We start from the raw sequence: 20,473 nt of genomic DNA on the forward strand, positions 1-20,473 counted from the left end.
TCCGACCCAAAAATCATATTTTATTTAATAACTTTCTAGTGGCGCCACTTGGACGACTTATATTTTTAGATTTGAAATACTATAATAAACTAATTATTCATGTGTAATTAGAATTCTTCTAACATCAGTAGTTTTTGAGATATTTGAATTTTTGCCTTTTATTTATTTGCTGCGTCTCTATGCATTATTAGAAAATAAAGCATCATCTATAGGATCCTAAATTTTGTTTTACAACAGGTACTAAAATTTCACAATTCCAACCTCATTAGAAGTACCGAAAAAATGCGTGTTTTTAAAACAAGTCTATTTTCCTGCGTTTTTATTCAGTTAAACGTCACCACGAGGTTGAAATGATTAGACGGTAACTTTAATTCCGGATAATTTTCATTGAAAATTTAACGAAACTATAAGAGTTTATTTAGGATTTAATTAATGAATTTTGATAGATATTTGACATTTGAGTTTGAGGTCACATGACTACCGTAACTTTTCTGCAATTAGTCCGATTGCGGTTGAAATTTGATATTTGTAGTTTATTTAGGCTATAATTATTAAATTTTGACAGATAATTGACGTTTAAATTCTAGGTCACGTGACTACCGTAACTTTTCTGCAATTGGTCCAGTTGTGGTTGGGTTGGGACCATATTGGATTGGAATTTGGTATTTAGAGTTTATTTAGGATTTAATTAATGAATTTTGATAGATATTCGACATTTGAGTTTCAGGTCACGTGACTACCGTAACTTTTCTGCAATTAGTCCGATTGTGGTCGAAATTTGATATTTGTAGTTTATTTAGGCTACAATTATTAAATTTTGACAGATAATTGACATTTAAATTCTAGATCACGTGACTACCGTAACTTTTCTGCAATTGGTTCAGTTACATATAAATTTTGACAAATATGTGGTATATAACACACTATACTGATATACAACGCGACTATATAAATACATTATGGTTTTTTGATTTTGACCCCAAGAACTGATCGTCTATTTTCTGCGCGTATAAACTTTGGTTCTTCGCCTAAACAGACCCGATAATTATAACTGAATTACACTGACAAGACCTAAAGGTTTCTATTGTATCTAATATGACCAACGATAATGATAGGAACTATAAGAAAACGAAGATGATCCAATGCAAATCTTGATGAATAGATGAACATTTGTGGAATTTACTCTGAGCCATCTAAATGCCATTTTAGGGAAGTTATGTCAAAATATTCTAGCACAAACAATTTAATTATTAGATATTTTGGAAGAGGTTCTGAAAAATTGTCTGATTTTTCAAGAAACGGACCAAAAAACAACATTTCTTTTTTTTTAAACAATTTATCAACCATTTAAAAGAATATTTAGATCCTTACTAATATTTGACTGGAAGTGCAGTTCCCAGAAGAATTGTATTCTTGCCAGCCTAAGAGGTTGGATTAATGAAAACCCCAAAGAATATTTGATATTAGAATTTTTGATATTAGATAAAGAATTACTCTGAGCCCTCTGAATGCCATAGTAGGGAATTGATGTCAAAATATTCCAGTAATTACCAGACAATTATTTAATTAGCAGATATCTCATAAGATATTGATTCAAGAACTGTCTAATTTTTTAAGAAACAGAGCAGCAAACCTCATTTCTTTACATTCAAAACTCAGACAAAATATTTTTGTAGATTTTATCAATGACTAAATACAAATTCTGAAGAATATTTAATATTAATGCGAATTTACTTTAATTTCTCTAAATGCCATTGTAGGGAAGTTATGCCAAAATATTGCAACAAATAACAAACAATTTAATTTTCAAGAAGTTCTGAAAAAATGATCCAATTTTTCAAGAAACCAGCATAGAAACCGTAATTTTTTACTTTTGAAAAAATAGGAATGTTCAGGTCCTACTGATATTTGACTGAAAGTTTAGTCCCTTCCTTAATTCTATTCTTGACAAGTATAAGATTTCTATGGAATATGCTAGTTAATAGATCATGAAGAAATTCACATTTCGAAGGATTAAAGACTTAATATTATCATTAACAGAAGATCCATGTAACAACGAAAAATCAGTCTTTTTTCATTAAAATAAAGGAGCAACTCCTGATACCCTCGATGACTAGGATCTAAAGTAGTAGCGATCAACCTAAAAATGTTACAACTCTTATAAACAATTAACGTAATGATTTAATTTGTTTTAATATATTCCGATTGAATTCTATATACGCACCTCTAATTAAAAGGACAGAGTTTTATCACTTTTAATCTCAATTCAGTATGCACTAATCGGTTAAATATGATACGTATGCTGCGAGAGTTCGCATTAATGCAAAAGCTTTAACGTAGTCGTTATCCCATCGAAATTGGGTATTGGGGTCCATTGAGGAGAGGAGGAAGGGCTGAATTTCAATTATAAATAAACATATCAACACATAAAACTGGCGATTTCAAAAGGTTGGACTTAATTAAATAAATGAAAAGTGTGTTATTGGTGGAAAATGCCGTAAAATCGACTCTTAAACAATACCGGCAATTTCCTTTGATATTTTTTTAACAAACCCACGGATTCGACAAGCGAAGCCTTAAAAATTTTAAAATCGTTCTCGTTGTATTTATCTAATACACGTTCTGCTTTTCGACTCTTTTCCGGGCGAAACACAATGACTGGCTTCCTCCGAAAACTCAGCTTTTTTCATTTTAAATGGGACAAAAACCCAAATGTTATGTTTTTGCTTGGTGTATTTACAAACGTCTAATAAAGTAAATGGATTAATGAAAGTCGGCAGGTCAGACCAGGTTAAAATTAATGATATTAAAATCACGTTACGCTTAAAGAAACTTTCTATTTCCCCAAATGGAATGAAAAGCTTTTGCTTATAAAAGGGTTAAGATGGATCACGGACCTGATGCTAACAGAAAAGCAAAAGAATCCTTGTTATGTGACAAGGATTTCAGTGACGAAGCATATTCTTCTATTTCTTAAAATAATACATACACAAGGTGTCCAGAATTATTTTTCGTTCTCTGTTCTCTATATGGCTTCTTCATTCCATTTTTGCTGTCTGAATTATCCGAAAATAATGTGTGTTTTTGCACAGTTTACACAAGACAGACATAATTTAGTTATCATTCCCAAGCAACACACGATAGCTAAATGCACGTCTATTTTTGGTTTACACCAGATGTACATTTTGGTTAAACTTAAACTATAAATATTAGATAAAATATCCGCGTGATATACGTTGAGGAGTTTAATATTATGTTTATGTTTTATTCAAGTTTAACAAGAAGGTTTATTACATGGTAATGTATACTGTATACTATTTACTAATAATGCAGATATTTTTTTTAACATGCAGATGTATTTTATGCATCAGAGGGCATTATTAATTAAAAAAAAATTGCCAATGGCGTCCATAAAGGATTTATTGTAAATATTATTTAAATTAAATATTTTAATTTTTTATTTTTAATTATTTATTATGATGTAATTTTAATTTAATAAATAAAAAGAAACTAAATTTTTTTCAAAATTTAATGACTGAACTTAAAAAAACTTAATTTTCACTTACTTGCGATAAAAAATGACACAACTACGATAATTTTCATAGCGATACGCCTTGCTTTCGATAAATAAAATTAGGATTTTTTTCACGTTGTACGCGAAAACTTTAAGGTTATGTGAACAAAGTATAGATAAAAAAACTATATATTTTTTTTATCATTTATAATTTTCTTAAAACCCATTTTTTATACGATAATTATTTTCTGCAAAAAAAAACGTTTTTCATTAACTTTACCCTTAACCCCCCACCCACCCCGCACAACTTACCAATAAGAAATTGTTTACAAAAATCATTGATTGTTTTCCAAAATAATACGCATGAATAACACGGTTTTTTTATTTTCATGCAATTATATATATACATATATATATATATATTAATAATTATTAAATACAAAAACAGTGCTATTAGATTTGATACTATGGACGAAAAACTGTAATTTTGCAAAAGACTTTATTACTGGAAAAATGTTTGGGGTGGGTGGGGGGGGTAAGAGTTGTGTTCATGAAAAACAATGTTTTTGCAGGAAAAATATATTTAATATTTAATTTAATAACATCGTTTATTTAAATTTTGATATAACTTTATACATAAATATGTAGTAACAAAACAGCGATATTAGATTGGATAATATAGATTAAAAACAATGATTTTTCAGAAGAATTTCATCAAATATTTGAGGAGTAGTAATAGAGTTTAAAAACTAGATATGTAAATCTCGTGTTAATTTTTAAATGCTTAAAATTTTGTCCCTTGTGTAAACAGAATCGCATATGATATACGTATATTCTACAGTTTAATAAATATACCTTGACCATACACGGTTGATAAATATTCCAATAGTTGTAGCAGCTACGACAATTTTCATAGCGATACGCCTTGCTTTCGATAAATAAAAATAGGATTTTTTTCACGTTGTACGCGAAAACCTTAAGGTTATGTGAACAAAGTATAGATAAAAAAACTATATATTTTTTTTTCATTTATAATTTTCTTAAAAAGCATTTTTTATATGTCAATTATTTTTTGCAAAAAAAAAAGTTTTTCATTAACTTTACCCTTAACCCCCCACCCACCCCACACAACTTACCAGTAAGAAATTATTTTCAAAAATCATTCTTTACCAAAATAATACGCATAAATAACAGCTGGTTTTATCATTAATATCTAATCTAATAACGCAGTTTGTTTATTTAAATTTGATATAATTATATATATGTATATTAATAAATAGTTAATACAAAAACTGTGCTATTAGATTGGATACTATGAACGAAAAACGGTGATTTTTCAAAAGAATTTCTTACTGGAAAAATGTTTGGGGTGGGTGGGGGGGGTAAGGGTTGTGTGGATGAAAAACAATGTTTTTGCAGAAAATTTATATTAAATATTTAATTTAATAACACTGTTTATTTGATTTTGACATAATTTTATATATAAATATTTAGTATAAAAACAACGTTATTAGATTGGATAATATGTACAAAAAACAATGATTCTTCAGAAGAATTTCATTGGCATTTTAAGATATTTTAGAATAAGAGGGTGATATAAACATAAAAATTCATTATTTTTTAATTTCTCTATAACCTGGTTCATTTAGAAATTACTTTTTCGCACTCATTTATATAACCTTTTTAATCTTATATTCTATTAAATTCAAAAATTTCAGGGTCGCACTCAGGAAACAATTTCTTCTTAAATGGTATTTTAATCGGCCATTAAGCGAACACAACAAAAAAAAACGGTCAAATAGATCTTGCCATATGTAAAAATCGGACCTAAAACCGGAAGCACTCGTAAAATAAATGGAACAAACAGATTAGGAGAATAATCTGGATAATGAATAATTGCAGCAATGGTGGCGTAGGAATTGAAAAGAATAGTAGTCGGATAAAGGGGCTACGCGACAATTAAAAGATTGTTTTAAAGGGCAAAAGGGCTGAAGGGGGACAAGAAAGATCTTTTCGGCGTGTCCGTTCAAAAGCTGAGAAGTCGATTAACGTCAGGGCGACGGGGAGAAATATGGTCTAAATTGCAGAACATCCAAGTTCCTCAGCGGTAGCGGGTAAAGAGAATTTTATACGTACGCGCTCATGAGAACCCCATTTGTTTCATTTCCTTCAAATTATTTCTTCTTAGGGGGTACATAATCTCGAAATCCCCTTTGCTAAACTTACCTAATGGTTACTTCAGACCGAATAAATAATACAAGGTGAGCATTTCTTTTTCTTGTTTATCACATTTTTGTGATAAACAGTTTTTTATGACATAATTTTTAAACGCATTTTAACCTATTAAGGCATTTCCAGTTTCAGGTTATAATTCTTATTGGAAGCATAAAAGTTCTATCGATCGAAAATATTGTTATCATGATGTAAATACGTTAATTATTCTCCTAATTTTTCTACTATTTCATTCAAATTTTCTAGTTTAAGTTGATAAGTAACTACTTCTATTTACGTTTAGTTTAATATTCTTATCCTTAATGTCTAGTTTTCCAGTAGTTCACCTTGTTTGAGAGCCCCAATTCAGGTTATTTAGGTAATATTATTGTAAATCCCTGTATTTAAAATGTTGTTCCATCCCAAGCAACACCCCATGTATTATTATCGTTAAAAATATGTGTATTTATTCAACGATTTTTTAGTAAATTTTTGGTTTTGGTATATTAATCAATCGTATATCATTAATTTATATTTATTAAACTGTAGAATATACGTATATCATATACGATTCTATTTACAAAAGGTAGAAAATTTCGGCATTTAAAAGTTAGCACCAGATTTACATATATAGTTTTTAAACTAGGTTACTACTCCTCAAATATTTGATGAAAAATCACTGGTTTTCGTCCATATTATCCAATCAAATAACGCTGTTTTTATAGCAAATATTTATATATGAAACTATATCAAATTTAAATAAACAATGTTATTAAATTCAATAATGAATATATATATTCTGCAAAAACATTGTTTTTCATCAATACAGCCCTTACCCCACCACCCACCCCAAACATTTGCCCAGTAGGAAATTCTTTTGAAAAATCACTAGTTTTCATCCATATTATACAATATAATAACGCTGTTTTTATAGTATATATTTTTATATCAAATTATATCACATTTAAATAAACAGTGTTATTAAATTAAATATTGAATAGATATTTCCTGCAAAAACATTGTTTTTCATCAACACAACCCTGACCCCCCCACCCACCCCAAACATTTGCCCAGTAGGAAATTCTTTTGAAAAATCACTGGTTTTTGTTCATAATATCCAATCTAATTCCACTGTTTTTGTATTAAATATTTATTAATATACATATATATAATTATATCAAATTTAAATAAACAAACTGTTATTAGATCAGATATTAACGACGAAACGAGCTGTAATTCATAGATATTATTTTGGCAAACAATGATTTGTGAAAACAATTTCTTACTGGTAAGTTGTGTGGGGTGGGGGGGGGGGGGTGTAAGGGTAGGGTTAATGGCAAAACGATTTTTTGCAGAAAATAATTGCCGGATAAAAAAATGGCTATTTAAGAAAATTATAGGTGATAAAAATTCTATAGTTCATCAAACTTTTAAAAAAAATCAGTTTCTTTTAGTTCTAGACAACTTTTCATAATCTAGTTTCAAAAATACAGTTTTTAAATTTAAATAATTGGTATATTTATCAATCGCATATTGTTCATCAACGTTTATTTATTAAACTGTAAAATATCCCTTTTGTTTACACAAGGGAGAAAATTTCGGCATTAAAAAAATTGACAAAGGATTTATATAGCTAGTCTTTACACTCGATCACTACACCTCAAATGAACCTGACATATATGTAATATATGCTACTGTATAGGATACGATATACTTCTTCATACACGATATATTCACACGATAAAAATAATTAATAAACTTTTGAACTTCTCTATTAATCATGACTTATTAAAAGCAAATTTAATATTATGATGAGTTAAAAAAAAATATTTTCTAAAAGCTCTTTTTCTAATGAAGTGCATATATTACCTGGAGTGCCTTAGGGATCTTTTATTGATCCGCTACTTTCTATTATTTATTCTTCTTATTTACTCAAGGCTTTAAAGTACTGTAAACTACAGGTTTTCCAGATGACACTTAAATGTATTGTTACTTGTGATTACCTCAATGCATCCTCATTAATTTATCAAGATATAAATGAATTTAAACAACTAGCCTGAAAGCACAACCTTAATTAACCTTGTTAAATTAAACATCATAATTTTTGACCCTAAAAAGGATTTTCTTAAGGTTAATTAGAATATTATATTGGATAACGTCACTCTTCCCAAGGCGGAACTGTACGATATATTTGATGATATATGGTTTAGGTGTATGGGACCATGGGATTGGCCGGCGAGATCGCCAGATCTGACACCTCTTGAGTTTTATAAAGAAAGGGATGTACCCAACACCAATAAAGAGCTAGATGAAAGCGAAATTAGAAGAGTGACGAATATATCCACCAGAAAACGATTTTATAAATGTTAATAGTATTATTAGTAACGTATAACTAACGAAGTATTTTGTAGTATAAGTAAGTTTTTTTATCCATTCGTTGTGGAATGAAAATATCTAAAAATTTGCCATTTTTCTATATATGGCAACGCTGCAGTACTAAAAATATTTTAGACCGATGGACATTGTCTGTTACCATGGTTACCAGATTTTCTGAAAAATGCTCCGTACTACCGGTCGTCAATCACCCTGTATGTGAATATAGTTTTAGTTTGAAAACTCACGACTCTCATCAGTTTGAATCATATTGTTTGGTATTTATTTGCACAATAATTTAACATGAAATAATGTTCTAATATAACTTTTTAAATATAATTTTAATTGTTTTAATTAATATTAAGCATTAAAGTAAAATTATCAATCAATTTTCTTATAACGCTAAATTTTCGTCAAATAATAAAATTTGGCCTGTCAAGATGCAACATACACCAAACTGGTTAAAAGATGTACCTACCCCATAAAAGGACGTGCTTTTGTTAATTTACTTCTTCTGATGGAATGTCACATCATCCTCCACACGGAAATTGAGAAAGTATTGTACTAGAGCAACCTGAGGGTGTTTGAGTGACAGCCATTTTTACCAGCGACACTGGGGGTGCCTCCTTTAAATACCGACATTTTCTAAGTAAATTAAAAATATCGCCATCTAAGTTTTGAGGGCTCGTTTTAATTATGTAATAGGCGCGTCCGACAACCAATTTATTTTTTCCGAATCGATATTCCTAAATTAATTAAACCGAGATGAGTGCAGTGTGGCTGTTTGACACTTGTTCAGACACTTATTTGATTTTATAGAAGAACGATTTTTTGATTAAAAAAGTTATTTTCTTTCTCTTTTTTAAGTTATTAAGTGTGTATGAAAGCTAGGGTAGGATTTGGGATTTTTGTTCATTCATAAGTACTTGAATAAAAATGAAACTGTCTACTTCACTCTATATCATAGTATTTTCTTGCTATTTCCCTCTATCTCTAAAGGCAAGAATCAGCCTTCGCTTGTAATTACAATATTACATCTGTTGGTAAAGCTAGATTAACTAAAGAAGATTTAAAAAAACTGACGTCCCACTGGAGGTGTCGGCTAAGTAGCTGAGAAGCCGAAAACGTGTTACAAAAATTAAAGCACTCCACTAAACAAAGTAATATTTTTGTGTACAGCTGCTGGCATTATACCGCATCCCTTTGAGGTATTTATCGTATACATTAAAGAGCGAGAGCGGAGTATATGGTTAAGACTCGCCAAGATAATAGGTCCCTCCCGGAATGTAATATGCGAATTATACTTTGTCTCGTAAATCTCTCGCAGGCTATAAAAGACAGTCGCAAGCAGCTAGATAACGTAAATGCGAAAGATATATTTCTTAAAAAAAAAAATTAGTCTTCACCCCCTTTCACCCTTGGTCACTTTACAATGAAATGCTTGTTTTTTTGTTTTTTTTTTTATTTTATTGGACCTAATTTTATTTAGCCTCTAAAGTAAAAATTAAAACATCATGAAAATGTAAGCTGCAACTTCTTTCTCTTATAGTTTCTATCCGTTTCGGATGTGGGCTATCTTAACTTTATTAACTGCAGCTCTGTCTGTGTATGGTATTTTCAATATTCTACGATTTAACCATAACTCGAATGCTTCCAATTTCTTGGTTTTGGCTTCAGTAAGTGTCCATGCAAATAGGACAACACGTCAGTGTTTCTTAATGTGCAATGTTATATGATGAACAATGAACCTGAATGAACAATCAACGGTTTAAAAAAAATCATTCATTGATTTATAATCCCTCTAGCAATAATGTAATTAATATCATGTCAATAGTGCTAAGACGATAATTTAAATCAATTTCAGATCAGTATAAATCCACAATATTTTAACTAATTTCAGAATGATGTTGGCAATTATTTTGAGCTCATATAAACCATTTTTTCATTAATGTGAAATCATACTATCAGTAATGCCATTAATGAAAATCAAATTAATATCAGGTCAATAGTACTAGGACGATAATTTGAACCAAACGCATTTGATTTGATTTGATATATTTATTGCTTAGTTATATGGTACTCTTGCTGACTAAATATGTTGTTGAATAATTGTTGAATTATATGTAGCTATTTATGCGAAATAAAGATTATTATTATCATTAAAAAAAATCCAGGTTATTAAAGGTCTGCATGGATCAACAATATTTGCATTGATTTTGGATTGTGCAGCATAATCTGATTTAAATCAATAATTTGAAATACATTCTATACATTAAAAATAATTTGATGAATCAAAATAGATCATAATCACTATAACTAGGTAAGATTAATTAATTTTTGACTAATGAGAATTGTCTATGTCAAAAAAAATTCATTAACTTAATGTGGTACTAAGACGATAATTTAATTCAATTTTAAGAAAATTAAGGTCTGTATGAATTAATAATATTTTTAATAAATGATAATCTTATCTACATCAATAGTTTTTAGCAAATTTTACCCCGATAAGTATGAAAACAACTTTCCGAATTAAAAGAAACAATAATCACTGGCTACTAACTAACTATAGAATTTTTTCCATTAATAACGGTTTATCTGAATCATAGGTTTTATCTACGTCAAATAAATATTTAATTAACTGTTATGATACTAAAACGATAACTCCAATCAATTTTAGGGTCAATATCAGAATCATAATCATACCGACATTTTCATTAATTTCAGATTGATGACTGTATGATTGGCATATATTTTAAACCCTTAATTCGTGATTTTTATGACGATAACTTAAAAATATTTTTTCATTAATTTCAAATTATGGTATCAATAATATAATTAATGAAAATTGAATTAATATCTGGTAAACTAAGACGATAATTTAAATCAATTTCAGGTCAGTAAAGTTCTGCATGAATCAACAATATTTTCATTGATTTCGAATTAATGATGATTTTTTAGTCACAAGAATGATAATCTGATTTAAATCAGCACTTTTTAGTAAGTCTTAGGCCGATAACTGTTAAAACAATTTTTTTGAATTATTATGATTTTTAATTAATTATTTAGTTTTTTCACCAATAAAGCTTTATCTATATCAAATAAATATTTCACTGACTTGGTATGATATTCAAATCAATTATAAATCATTAATGAAAATCTATTAAATATAAAGTCAATGATACTAAGCCGATAATTTGAATCAATATCAGGTCAGTAAAGGTTTGGATGAATCAACAATATTGTCATTGCTTTAAAAGTAATGATGCTTTTTAAATCACAAGAATGATAATCTTATTTAAATCAATAATTTTAAGCACATTCCAGGCCGATAATTGTCAAAACAATTTTCTGAATCAAATAAAAAACATAATCACTTTGATTAATAACTTAAATCAATTTTAAGCCAATAAGAGTCTATTTGAATCATATTAATATTTTCGGATTGATAATTTTTTATAATTCGTATTAATCTTTTCCCCATGATTAGTGATTTCTGTTGTGATAATTTAATGAATTACAAGCCGATAAGGGCTTCAAGAATCAATAAAACTTGATCTTTTCAATTCTAATAATAATTATAATCGTATTAATAATAATAGTAATAATTTTAATATTAACACATTTATTTGCAAAATTTTACAATTCATCATAAATAAGTACTTACAAATAAAGGAAAAAAAATTATTCCTTGCATTACACCTTTATGGTCGGGTATTTTTCTGCAATTAAAAGTTCTACATTACAAACACAATATTATTAACGTCTAAATACGGGATGCAGTTTCACAGTTCGAAAAAAAGTTACAATTACGTTCATAGAGGTTGAGTTTAGGCTATTTCAATCTAACTTTAATTTTATTAATAAGTCCCACACTTTTGTCATAAATTTTAGTATATTTCACTAAGTCGTGTAAAATTTGGCGATTTTTTTACTTAGTTTTGATTCAAAACGTTTCTCTTCAATGATATTTTAAAAATCATATAGAATTATGTTAGATGCCTTAGAACCAATAAATGTAAAACATCTTTTTTCAATATTTTTGCGCTTTGGAATTTTTTTTGTGGAATTTCCCATAACATAGGGATAAATCAATGGCTCCAAACTAATTTTATTTAAAAAAATTCTCATTAGTAAATTTTGTATACTTAATCATTTGCTTCAAAGAGATAAGTAATATTGCTTATTCATTCTATCAGTTTTCAGTTGAATATAAGCTGACAGTTATAAATGTCGTCTTTGCTTATAATTATTAGTTTATTTTTTTTAATATTAATATCTAGCCAAGTAGTTGACTGCAGTCTATTATTCTATTAAAATATCCAGTACAAGTTTGACTATTATGGTTATGTCCCTTTCTACTATTTTTCGATGTTTTACTCTATCAAAAGCCTTCTGGTAGTCAACAAAACATGCCAACACGCTACAGTTCATGAAATAAAACTTGGGTACCACATGTTAATAGTCAACCACTTTATTTACATAATTACACTACTAAACACGATCACTTACTACTACTCAAATTATTTTTACTGTATTTTCATTTACGTCTATTTATGACTGATTTAAATTTCGCGCCAATAGTCCGAACTTTACTTCACTCAGCGATGCGGTTCCTTATATACTCGCTGTTCCGGAAGATTCTCGGTAACCTTCGAGATGTCGTGCGGTGAACCACGGTGTACCAAATGTTTTCTAAAAAATCGGACTTTTTCCAGAATATTGGTGAAATATTTTAGCATAGCCTCTCTGTTATATCATGCCAGTAAATTCCTCTTCGTTTTCTGGATATTCTAGGCATTAGCATTGATATCATTGAATAAATATTGGCAGCCGTTTTTTTTAATAAAAAAATATAATAATAGCAAATGTTTAATATAATTTTAGCACAAAATATATCAGTGAAGAAAAGTCTGATGTAATATATCTTACCGTAGCCATAGTGCCGTTAAACGCTATATGTTGAGCGGCGCAAAAGATAGTGGCGGCAAACACGCAAATTTAAAATTAATGTTGTCTACTGATTAGACCTCTACGGAAAATTAATTGTTTCCAACAATTTTAATTGATTTCCCTTGGTATAAAAATGGTTGAAAACCATGCGCAAACTAATCCTACGTTATACGTCTAAGTGTACGCCATAATACTTAATATGTACGTAACTCCATTCGCTCGGTTCATTTCCCTTAGTGTTGTTTTGCATAATAAACCCAACCGTGGCCCGACTATATTTTAGAGTGACAATTTTATTTAATTTAAGTAAAAAATTGAACATTTCCGGTTCCAAATTATTTTCCCGCGTCGCACACCGAGAGAATGCAAAATGTTTTAATTTCCTCGCGTATCCGCGCTAAGGCAATAGTATGTGTATATGCGTCGAGTCTCAATGTAGGGGATGGCTACAGTTTACGAAATACACTATTTTAAACATTTATTTTAGAACATTTATACAATTTTTTTTTCCTTAATTTTTTACAGTCTGGATTTTTGGAAAATTGTATAAGTGTCCCCAAAAGGTATTTACGAAATTTCACCAGATATTCTTGAGATTAAAATAAGCCGATTTAAAGCTTAGTCCGACCTGCGCCAATTCCGACCTACAGTTTACCACTCATGCCTTAATAGTTTTGATCAATACATAGTGCAAAAAGTGCAAATTTCATGTATCAGATTTATGTATGACCTAAATAGAAAAACTATAATTACACCGTATATTCGAAGATCTAATTGGCTAAATATGAATATTCGGCACCAACTTCGTTTATATTGTTTAGGTCTTAAAATTATAAAATATAAAACGCCTTGTTATCTTTATGAAAAATTGCCATTTAGAAGGGGTATTCATACCGTAAATCTACGACAAAAAGATAATCTGATACTAATAACTACATTTCTACGTCTATTTTAAAAATATATAAAGAAATCACTCCTTGATTTCCAGTAAGTGGTATAGTGCTATTGTCATAGCGGTCTTTCCAGATTTATTTAATAACTTGTTTTTACTATGTAGCCTCACAACATCAAGATGTGTGTCATTTCTTTTTATTGTTGTAATGAATTGCTTTCATTACAAAAGAAAAAAAATATACAGGGGACGTTTAATTTTATATTTGACAAAATTTGGTTAATCACCTTCTCATCTCATCAAAAGAAAGCAAAAATGTGTGGAAATAAAAGACATTTTATCAACTTAAACTTTTGTAGGTCAAATGGTTACCTCATAGTGCCACACATTAATTTAAATCTCAAACAATGTTGCAAAACAAAGAGTATCCTGAAAAAATTAATATATGGGCAAGAATTTATAGTAACAAAATCGTCGGGGCATTTTTTTTGGAAGAAAATTTACCTTGAACAAATTTATTAGATATATAGAACTCCTCGAAAATACATTCTAACCTTCAACTGTCCAATATTTGAAAAACCAAGTGGCTGAAAATGATGTTGGGATACTTAACAAAAATAATTTGTAATTGGCAGGCGTGGTGCAATTGAATGGCCCGCACGGTCGCCAGACTTAACACCACTAGATTTTTTCCTATTGGGGGTATTTAAAAAGCAAAATTTACAAAACCCCATCTGAAAATATTAATTATTTAAACGATCGAATTACTCGCGAATGTAGAGGTATTGGCCGATGTTCGTGAGCAATTTCAAAACAGACTTTATTATTGTCTCGCGAATAACGGGGCATATTTTGAGCACTTAATAAAATAAATTCCTGATTAAATTGTTTATTTTTTAAATACTTTTACTGTTTATAAGTCTATAAACTTTTTTTATACATCGTTGGGTGGCTTATCTGTAAATTGTAAGTTAAAAACGATTGTAGACAAAATATTCATTATTAACATTCATTATTGACATGTTAGCTCTCTATTCGCTTGTAAGGCAAACGATTTCATTTTTTTGGCACTGTTGAATAGACATTTCAATGATGTGTCATACGATGATGGATGACAAAACTTTGTCAAATATAAATTAATCTATATCTGTCTATCCAGATTGACGTGTTTTTTTTTTTAAGAAGTTTTGTATTCTAATGAAAGCACTGAATGGCTGCAATTTTACAGGGCTACGAAAATACTATGCTAAATTATATAAATATTATATTTAATTTGTAATATAAATAAATAAATTAAAAAAATAAATAATCTTCGAGCTGATTCAAAAGTTATGCAGAGAGTTAATTTTAATTTTCTTAGGCGTGTAATTGTTTGTATTCGTGAAAATGGGGACCATTTTGATCAATTTTTATAAAACCCCTATTTAATAATTTAATTTTGTGCCTTAATAAAACTACATTTTTTTTATTTAAAATATTTGAATATACCATGTAAAAATCAAATTATCGCGAAAACCGCTCACTTTAGCGGGTTTTAACAAAAGGGCCTTTTTTGTTTAAAATTAAATAAATTAAATATTTAAAATTTAATTATATTAATTTAATTAATTAAATATTTTAAGCCATTAGAGGTGCACCTGATAGCCACAGTGAAAGGGTATGCATTCCAAAAAAATCCCCGGCTACAAATTTTTAAAGTAATACGTTAAAAAATTTTCATATACTTAAAAAAATATATATCATTAATTTTTTCACTTTACCGTGGTGTAGGTCGGAATTGGAGCAATTTCGAACTAAGATAAGTTGCTTTAAATCGGCTTGTTTTGATCCAACCCTGTATATCATTTTATTGCCATTCCTTATGATACTACTAAAAAAAATAGTCAGAAACTCCAATTAAATTTTTATTAGTTTTTATGAACTAATCTATGAATAAGATCAGATAATCAAATGGTCTTTTTTAGGGCTTTTTATGGACTCAAAACGTCGACCTTTTAAATTAAACATTAGTCAACGTTTCAGCAAAGAACAACGGGCGGAGAAGATAAATTATTTTAACTTAATGCGGCAATCTTTTTTAATTAAAAAATAGATTTTTCGTCTCCTACACTTTTTCAAATAACCCTACTCCTATCCGAAAATTTTAAGATCGGGGGGGGAACGAAACGATATAACTAACCCAGAACAGGGGATGAAAAATGAAAACCTTGATAATTCGTTTCACAAATATTTATTCGTTTAAGTTAAAAGCTACTGACGAAAAGACTCTTCTTGCTTTTCGGTAGCGGCGCGGTTTTTAATTTATAAAAGAGTTTTTTTTTTCTACTTTTCGTTTTTTTATCGAGTTAATCGTAATTTTTATTACGTGAAATAATGAATTTTCCGTGTCACTTTTCGCAGTCAATACACTTTCCTTTTAAGACGTTGTACCGAATAGAAAAGGTAATATAAAAAGCACGGGGAGAGTGCTGGTCAAACCTATGTCGAATGCTACTTTTAACAGATAAAATAGCTGCCACCAATCTTGGGATGTTTGAACATTTCCTTTTCGTGTTAACACAAGATTCCAACTTCTGTCTGCAAATACATTTCCTACGGCACGTATTTCAAACACATTACAAAGTGTGCCAGAATGTTACGTTCATTGGCGTCCGACTTTTTAAGATATATCACTCGCCTATATGAAAATCACAGTTTAGATTCTTCGGAGAGTGCTTACATAATTAACAAAACACGTGTCGAGAAAATCTTTCATTTTTATTTACATACATTTTTATCGATTATTGGCCTATTAAACTATTAAGAGTATTATATTTTATTTACAAACCCAATCTATTAGGTTGTTGACATTAATAGTAGATTAGACAACCAAATTAAAAAAAGCGTTTAAAGTATTAATCGAAATAGTGCCAACAAATTAATAATAAATAGGACAGAGTCAGAAAACGGTGCAGAATTTTAGACTACGCTAAAAGCGAGAAAAGCGTACAATTTCTTATTCTCAAGTTTTTTATTACCCTAGTTTTCCTTGAGTCATAAATTATTAATGATGCTTCTTAATTTCATTATCAATTAGGTAAATTCTGTACTTGAGATAATGTTGCAGTCTTGATAAATCTTTCATGTCAGTATAAGTTATCATGAAGAGTTTTTATTGAACTTACAGTGACAATATTTACAGAATTAACAAATGTTGATAATAGTCAAAAGTGTTCCTATGTATGTAAATAGTTCTGGCTAATATTCTCAAGGAACGGGTATCACGCCTTGGAACCTGTATGTGTTTCTGTATGTCAATTATTTATCTTCTTTATATCACAATATTGATTATAAACAAGAAAATATATAGGGTGTTCCAAATTGTTGTGTCCAAACTTCAAGCGCGCATTTTTTGCATATATCAAGAAACGCTTTGTTTTCGAAATACAGGATGTTAAGGAGAATATTTTTTTTAGTCCTAACTATTTTATTACTTGAAATATTTTTATGAAATTTAATGCACAACTTTGGAGTAACAAAAGGCATTTTTGGATCTAGAAGATTTTTTTAAATTTGTTTTTAGTGATTTTCGGGAAAGATTTTTAATTGAATTTTCTCAAAGAAAAATTGGTGTGCCACTGCTTTTTCTAAACACAAAAATTATTTCTTAAATCCTCTTTTAATTTGAAGTAAATTTGCTTTAATGCCTTTTGCTCAAACGATGCACCGGTTTTGAGTAAAAAAATAAAAAGCATGTATATTCTGCAAGAAAATTCCTAATATTCTTGAAAGAAGAATGAAACAAGCCCAAGCTCCTATACCTAGGTCCAACGTAAAACCAAAATTACTAATTAGGATTTCCAAATTCCTCTGATAGCTGTGAATGAAATTCGTTCAAATCTTTTTTTTTCAGCGAGGAAATTCTTTATGAACACCAGTAGTGGTTCTTAAATGAGTTTCTAGTCTGATCAGTAGCTCCAATTGAGAGAATCCATTCATTTATCACTCGTTTTTCAAAAGCGCACTCTGAGTTTCCTAGCTTATCTTTCAGGATAGCATTTTATCTATAAATTGCTCTATTAGAAAGAACTGCTTCCTCCTAGGACTCTACTGCGGGCTTTTGTTATCGTTTAAAATGAAACGGGCATCATCATTATTTCAGCTTGTCTGCTAATAAATATTTGCAAATAAACCAATTTACTTTATGGACCTATTAAATTATAGACACTATTGCTAATACCTAATATAGATTTATTATTATTTTCAGTGATATTTTCTCTCAACTATCCTAGTTATACAGTAGTTATTTTGGGTGCTTTATGAAAGTGAACAAGTTGGTTCATCAAGAATGCTCATAAAGCAAAAACTCATATTTTATTAGAAGATTGATTTTAGCCAAATACAGGGTGTTTGGAAGGTGAGTAGCCAAACGGAAATGGTGAATAGGTGAGGTTACTGGCTATTTAAAACGCATAGTATTTTTTTGTTTTTCCTCAAATTTAAGGAGTAATATATTTTTTCCTTTTTTATTGGATTTTCCCCGTCTTTTTACCTTTAATTTTTTTTTACTTTTTTGGTCAAAATGGCGCACAATTAATTTTAGTTTAAAGACTAATGTTGTCTCATTCAGATTTAGGTAATAACTGAGAAAAATATTTAAAGAGAAACTAATAGTGGAGTAACAAACTTCCTCAAATCAATAGAAAAAAAATGTTACGTCAACTTTACGTCTTTTTTTTTGCCTCATTAATACATAAGAAATATGCTTATGCAGTCACAGTATGATGCCTAATAATTAAATATGTATTGAAATGAATGTCAATATAACTTTTTTCCAGTCTCTTTTCATTCAGGTTGTGTCATATTCATGTAGCTGTACTGGGTCGAGTCCTCACTTACATTTTCGTTTCGCATTTAACAAGATATACCTGTATCATATTATTTATATTCATATATATTGGATGTGTTTCCTCTCCTGCGCTTCCCTGATTCAGTCGCTGCCTACCCCTGCCCTGTGTACATAAATATAAATAAATTGTATTTTTTTTAAATTTTTTTCAAGCTCTCACTGTCAAAAAGTATCGAAGAAATATTAGTAGAGTTTTTTTTTAGATTTCTTATTATTTTGTTTCCTTTTTTGTTGCTTTTTCTTGAGGATGTATCACTTAAAAGTGCCTCTTGCAGAGGTGCTTTTGAGAAACGGTTTTTATAATCGAGATGCATTCCTATTTGCTAACTTCACTTACATCATAAGTACAACTGTTTTGTAATTTTTGATATTGGCAAATAAACGTTTTGAATTTGAATTTGAATTTGAATAATAATTTTTAAAGAATTATTGAGAGTAATATAGAAATTTATTCCAGGCACTCCTTTATTCAGGCAGACCAGGAAAATCTATTAAATAAAGAAATATTCCAGGCATTTAAAGGGTTCTTAGTTATATGAAGAAACCCATTTGCTGTAAAACTAAATCCGTGGCAGTTTTTTGTAATTAATTTAAAACTGCAAAAAAAGTTACCTTAAACTGAAAATATACCCATTTAATATCTCTCAAGCAAAATGAATTTTACTTGAGAGATAATATGTAAATATTGGTGATATCGCATGTAATGAGCCTAGGAATATATTTAACAGAAAGCAGTTTACTGTGGTTTCAAATTAGTTTATTTAAACCGAAAATATTTGCGTGCATCAGTTTTCTTCTGCTCAACAATGGTCGTTTTAAGTGAGTAAAATACGTTGTATTTTTTTCAGCATTAAAAACTGTGAAATTTTTTTTAAATGTATCCAACTTTTATTTAACCAAAGCAATCTTCGCTTGACAAAACATTTGTTCTATGCTTTACAGCTGTATACACGTGCATACATATATTAATTTAAAGTTGCAGAGCGCTTTTGGGAGAAAAAACCAATTGTCTGTTCTACATGCTACATTAATTTTCATTATAATAGGGAAATGATACCTGCCTAGATATAAAAAAAATTATAATATTTAGATTTTTTTATTAACTTTGAAAATTTGTAAAAAATTTAATTCAAGTCCAATTTACATGAAAATTATGTTTACCAGACCACCCATACCACAGAAGTCTAATTAAAAATTACGCGAGTTATACATGTGGGTGTTCCTTAAAGACGTACTAATATTTAAGGGGGTGATTCCTGGACCCATTTTAAGAAAAAAAGTTGCTATGAACATATGTCCTAAACGTCTTAACTTTTGAGATACAGGGTGTTAAATTTTTTTTAAAAATATCAGTTTTTTAACAATATTATAGACATTTTTATACGTATAATTCCGTACATGTACTCTATGCATCAAGACGCATTTTTGATGTGCAAAAAAAAATTTTTTTCTCTGCCAGTGGCATCCCTACAGATCTTCTATTAAATATTTTTAGTGAAAAAAATACTACGCCATTGCTTTTTCTTAAGGAACACTCTGTACATGAGATTTTTGTAAATAAAACTAGGATATAATTTTTTCTTTTACCTAAGATGTCTGGGCAGAAATTGAATTTTATCTTCATAAAAAATTGAAATCAAGACCA

General features: G+C 29.1%; 2 protein-coding genes across 6 annotated transcripts in view; one reads left to right on the forward strand and one right to left on the reverse strand.

The window, feature by feature from the left end:
* LOC126748603 (lachesin-like) overlaps nucleotides 1–20,473 on the reverse strand; it is a 184,703-nt gene that overhangs the window by 92,189 nt on the left and 72,041 nt on the right. The gene's annotated exons all lie outside the window — the stretch shown is intronic.
* LOC126748604 (beta-1,3-galactosyltransferase 5-like) overlaps nucleotides 1–20,473 on the forward strand; it is a 41,375-nt gene that overhangs the window by 17,874 nt on the left and 3,028 nt on the right. The window contains exon 1 of one of the 2 annotated variants that reach the window (XM_050457958.1): nucleotides 19,599–19,647. The exons of the other annotated variant lie outside the window; for it this stretch is intronic. Within the exon in view, the coding sequence (XP_050313915.1) occupies nucleotides 19,635–19,647 (13 nt within the window). The 5' untranslated portion in view covers nucleotides 19,599–19,634. Of the gene's footprint in view, nucleotides 1–19,598; nucleotides 19,648–20,473 lie in introns of those variants that run through there. 2 annotated transcript variants of the gene reach the window in all.

Source organism: Anthonomus grandis, chromosome 22 (assembly GCF_022605725.1).
Source record: "Anthonomus grandis grandis chromosome 22, icAntGran1.3, whole genome shotgun sequence".
Lineage (NCBI taxonomy): Eukaryota > Metazoa > Arthropoda > Insecta > Coleoptera > Curculionidae > Anthonomus > Anthonomus grandis.